Below are 5,113 nucleotides of genomic sequence, written 5' to 3' on the forward strand. Positions count from 1 at the left end.
GTGACATCACGACCCGGTACCCCCCTACTCAGCGGCCGTTTTCGCTCTCCGTTTTGTGCGGCCGTCTGGGCATTCCTTCTGCCCACCGTTCGCCCCCTCTCTTCACTTCGCGCGGCCTTCTCGGCGACCCTCTCCACCCAAGACTTGGATCGGCGCGCGCAGCACAAACCACCGCCATTCTCGGCCTCCGCTGTGTGCGGCTGTCCGGGCAACCCCTCCACCTGGCTGTCTGAATCAGCGCGCACAGCAAACTTCGCCGAAGCGGAACAACACGGCTACGTGCGCGCGGACGTAAACAAACACCGCAACTCCGTGCAGTGAGATGCCCTATTAACCGAAGACCGGCACGTGTGAGATCTGCTTCTGGCCTCAGGGCAGGGACCTTTTAACCGGGGGGAGACCACCACTACGTACGTGCAAGTGTGCACCGGGAGGCGGAGAAACGCAGGTGAAAACTGAGCCCTCCCGAAATCAATGGGACACAGACGCAATGAGAAACCTACAGCAATCCGCCTGACAGCTGACACGACATGGACGACACCTACTGTCGGAGCGGGGCATCGGACCGAAGGCTCGTCGCACGCGCCGGAGACCACGGTGTCCAGGGGCGGGAAAATGTCACAGGACAACCTCATACGGAACCTACCACCCCGCAGGGCGAACCTGCCAGAGTACATTGGGGCCCCGCACGAGGATCCGCACACGTTCCTAGAGCTATGCCAAGAACGCCTGGCACAGTGCCACAACCATCAGTCAGAGTTGGCGGAGCGGGCCAGTGAGCAGATGCGCGGAGACGCGCGAGCGTGGTGGAGCATGTGGCCCGCTGATGCCCTGATCGACACAGGAGCCAGTGCAGTCTTCGTGCGGCCTGACCTTGTACCACCCGGCGCGCTACACCCGGATGATGGCGAGCTGCGCCTGGCCACAACCGCCCACGCCGGGCGGATGCAAGGACGCGCGGATGTTGAGGTAAGCCTGCGAGAACTAACGACTAGCGTATCCGCCATTGTTGTGCATGATTTGTGTGAGGAAATAGTCTTGGGGCTGCCCTGGCTCGCGCAACATAATGCAGTACTGGAGTTAGCCCCCCCTCGACTAAATGTCGGGACGGTGGAGAGGTACGTAGTGTACGCCATAGGCCATACCCCCACCTTGGGACACACCATCTTAACCTTGGAGGATATGCATCACAATGTCCCGCCGGCTTACCAGGCAAGAATAAATGCAGTCCTGGCCGAACGACCCGAGGTCCTCGCCGTAGACGGGCCATTGATAATAACCACAGTGGCGGAACACCACATTCCCACCACCACTGACGAGCCTGTGTATGAACCACCCCGTAGCTACGGGTTCTGGGAGCAGCGGGTTATCCGGGGGCAGATTGACGACATGCTCCAGAGCGGGGTCATCGAGCCGTCACATAGTCGCTACAATGCTTGCATCGTGCTGGCATCCAAGAAGGATGGCACGAGCCGCTTTTGCGTGGACTTCCGACCGCTGAACGCTGTGACGGTCAGCACCCCTCCCCCTCAAATTAGCTTCGAGGCTGCCGTAGCCAGCCTAGGTAGGGCACGCGTGTTCAGCACCCTGGACCTGAAGTCCGGCTACTGGCAGGTGCCCATACGATGCAGGGACCGGAAGAAGACAGCTTTCACGGTACCGGACGGGCGGAGGTTTCAATTCCGGGCTATGCCCTTTGGATTGAAGTGTGCCCCGCCACCTTCCAGTCAATGATGACCAGAGTCCTGGAGGGATACATTGGGAGATTCACCCTGGCATACTTAGACAATATCATCGTCTATTCGGAGAGTTGGGAGGACCACTGCCGGCACCTGGCGCTGGTCATGGAAAGGTTTGCCACCAATCACCTAACTGCCAACCCTGCCAAGTGTCATCTCGGGACGACCGAGGTCGAATTCTTGGGCCACGTGGTGAATGCCGAGGGCAACCGGCCCCAGATCGGTCACCTACGACAGATTGCCATGGCGGAAGTTCCTCGCACCCGGAAGCAACTTCAACGCTTCGTCGGGCTCATCAATTGGCTGCGGAGTTATATCCCTAACTTCTCACAGACCATCGTGCCACTAACCGATCTGCTGTCACCGCAAATCCGCTACCGCTGGGGCGAACCCGCCCAAGCAGCCTTCAAAACTATTCAGGAAGCCTTCACACAGTGCCACACACTGGCCCGCATCGACCTGGACCGACCGCTCGTCTTGCAGACGGATGCGAGCGCTCTGGGTACCGGGGCAGTGTTATACCAGGTGGACGGCGCGGGCGACCGGCAGGTGGTCGATTACGCCAGCGCGAAGTTCGGGCGCGCCGAGAGGCGGTACCACAGCAACGAGCAGGAGTGCTTGGCGGTCGTGTGGGCCGTGAAGAAATACCGCCCACACCTGGAGGGCAGGCCGTTCACTCTCCGCACCGACAACCGCTGCCTCACCTGGCTCCACACCATGCAGGGGAGGAAGGGGAAGCTGATCTGCTGGGCACTATTCCTACAGTCATTCGACTTCACGGTTGAGCATGTGCCCGGGGCAGAGAACCAGCTACCCGACCTACTCTCCCGTGATCCAGACGGCGGCCAGGAGGTGTTGGACGACGACGAATGGGATGACATCCTGCCTCCCGCCCGCGCCAGCTCGACTGGCGCCGCCGAACATGCGTGCGCTCACATCACAGTCAACGGAGAAGGGGCCGAAGCACCCCCGAATACCGAGGCCGACGTGGAGCGCCGTGTGCTCACTGCGCAGCACCGGTCCCCAAACGCGGACAGACGACGAGAGCGTGCCAGCGATGATGGTCACCCAACCTGGCAGATCCAGGACGGCAGAGTCATGAACCGACCACCCGGAGTAACTGAGGCCTGGAGGACGTATGTCTTCCCAGAGGTCCGTGAGACGGTGCTTGTGTTCTACCACGATCATGACCTCGCAGGATACCCGGGTACCGATCAAACCAGCCAAGCAATAGGACAGTACTACCACTGGCCCGGGATGAGCCGGGATGTCCGCGACTACGTCAGGGAGTGCGAGACCTGCCAGTGACTCAAAGCACGCAGGGGGGACGGCGTGCAACAACAGCGGCCCCGACTGCCGACGACCCCGTTCCAGACAATCGCCTTAGATGCGATGGGGCCCTACCCACGTTCACCGTGGGGTAAACGGTTCCTCGTGGTAGCCACGGACATGTTCACCCGCTGGACCGAGGCCTACCCCTGCGGCAACGTGAGGGCCACCACTATCATTGAAGTCGTGACCCGCGAATTCATGGCCAGGTTCGGCTACCTGGAGTCCATTTTGACTGACAACGGCAGCCAGTTTCTGGGGGCCCGATGGAAGGACTGGTGCCAGGAGGCCCACATGGAACACCACACCACACCTGCTTACCACCCACGGTCAAACCCCACCGAGCGCCGCAACCAGGAGTTGAAGGTCCAACTGCGCCTGCGGCTGGGCGATGACCATACTCAGTGGGATCTCCACGTCGCCGATGCCCTATTCTGTGTCCGCCGAAGAGTAAATGCGGCCACCGGGAGGACCCCGGCCGAGATGGTCCAGGGCCGCAACCTTCCGCTGCCGGGGGAGCTGGCCGTCCATGCCAGGCAGAATGCAGAGGAGATAGCGACCAGCGACGCTCGGACGACCACGAGGCGGCGCGCACGCGACAGGCTCACTACACTTAAGTCATCACCCCCCAGACGACGAGGCCCCCAGCCCCCTTCCGGGCCGGTGACCAAGTGAATGCACGAGTTCACCCCCTGTCGACGGCCCCGCGTAACTACTGCGCCGGACTCGCACCACGGTGGGGGGGAGGCCCTACCCAGTGCAACGGTGCCTGGGGGCGACGACCTACATGGTGAATGTAGGGGGCCGCCACACCCAGAAGATCCACCGAGACAACCTGCGGCTAGCAGCAGCGGCCGGGGACCCCCCGTCTGACGAACCCGAACATGACGACATCGCGGGCAGCCCAGCCACTGAGCCCGACGTACTCAGTCCCGAGGTAACCCCCGGAGCCGCGGCGTCCAATGAACCTAAACACACCGATGCCGCTAGCCACCCGGCCGCTGGGCACGATGCGCTCAGCCCCAACATGCCACCGCCATGTAGTGAGGGCTCCGGACGCGAGCACTCCTCGCCCCAAGCGGGCTCAACGGCCGATGACGCTACACCACAAAGACAGAGGAGAAACCGGCAAGGGCCACCCAGACTCCGAATCACGGAAGTGACGTCCCCAGAGCTCGGGGACCCCAGCGAAGGGCCGCCTGACGCAGCCCCTTTAGTCACAGAACCAGACGAACCCCAGAGTGAGGGCGCGAGCAGGCCCTGACGGAGGCGTCGACGGCCGGAGAGGAGACGCCGGGCCCCGGCACACCTGGCCGACTACGTCCTGGGCATCCTCACCTCTTCATGCTCCGCGGCGCCGCCCACCGGCCCAGCTGCCCTCGCAACGGCCGAGGCGGCGCCCGCCCGCGCCATCTCACCATGCGCCGCGGCGCCGCCCACCGGCCCAGCTGCCCCCGCAGCGGCCGAGGCGGCGCCCGCCCGCGCCATCGCACCATTACACCATGTATTCAGGTGCTGTATCTACCTAAGGTTACCACCTGGTGTCGGGGACTGACAGGGCAAAACCAGGCTTCTCTGGGGGGGGGGGGGGGGGGCGTTTGACGTCGTACCGACGCTACCTTCAGCCGGTTCTCTCCCGATCAGTGACCCCCCGTTCGGAGCGTGCCCCAGCCACATCAGGAACGAGTCAAGTGAGGGATTCGCCACCTGACCTACGTAACAATTAAAACATAAGATTCTAATTACAAGGATATTTGTCAGTGCCTTTAAATGAAATCCAGGATCTCATCAGTGTAAATGCTTGTAAACAACAGTCTTCCATGTGACTAAATTTTCAAACAGTTAATTATTAGTGATAGAAATATTAAGCCCTCAGAAAACAGTTTCCAGGTACTAATTTTTAATTAAGTACCTGGAAGGATGTATTATATAAAATTATAACTTTAAGATAAAATGAAGGTGTTGGCGCGCGGCACGGGGGGGGGGGGGGACGAGTCCTCCCGCCCCCGCGTGGCGGCCATCTTCGGCAGTCTTCGAACACTCGT

At 61.4% G+C, this 5,113-nt stretch overlaps 2 protein-coding genes across 2 annotated transcripts; both read left to right on the forward strand.

Moving 5' to 3' along the window:
* The first annotated feature begins 474 nt into the window (after window positions 1-474).
* Window positions 475-3,047, forward strand: LOC134537331 (uncharacterized). Its single transcript, XM_063377652.1, has 4 exons — window positions 475-969; window positions 1,381-1,656; window positions 1,728-2,340; window positions 2,542-3,047. Exons 1-4 carry the CDS (start codon window positions 475-477, stop codon window positions 3,045-3,047), a joined length of 1,890 nt encoding a protein of 629 aa, XP_063233722.1.
* Window positions 3,048-3,131: 84 nt separating this feature from the next.
* LOC134537332 (uncharacterized protein K02A2.6-like) lies at window positions 3,132-3,743 on the forward strand. The gene has a single exon (XM_063377653.1). It carries the CDS (start codon window positions 3,132-3,134, stop codon window positions 3,741-3,743), a length of 612 nt encoding a protein of 203 aa, XP_063233723.1.
* The last annotated feature ends 1,370 nt before the right edge of the window (window positions 3,744-5,113 follow it).

The sequence above is a fragment of the Bacillus rossius genome, chromosome 12 (genome assembly GCF_032445375.1).
Source record: "Bacillus rossius redtenbacheri isolate Brsri chromosome 12, Brsri_v3, whole genome shotgun sequence".
NCBI lineage: Eukaryota > Metazoa > Arthropoda > Insecta > Phasmatodea > Bacillidae > Bacillus > Bacillus rossius.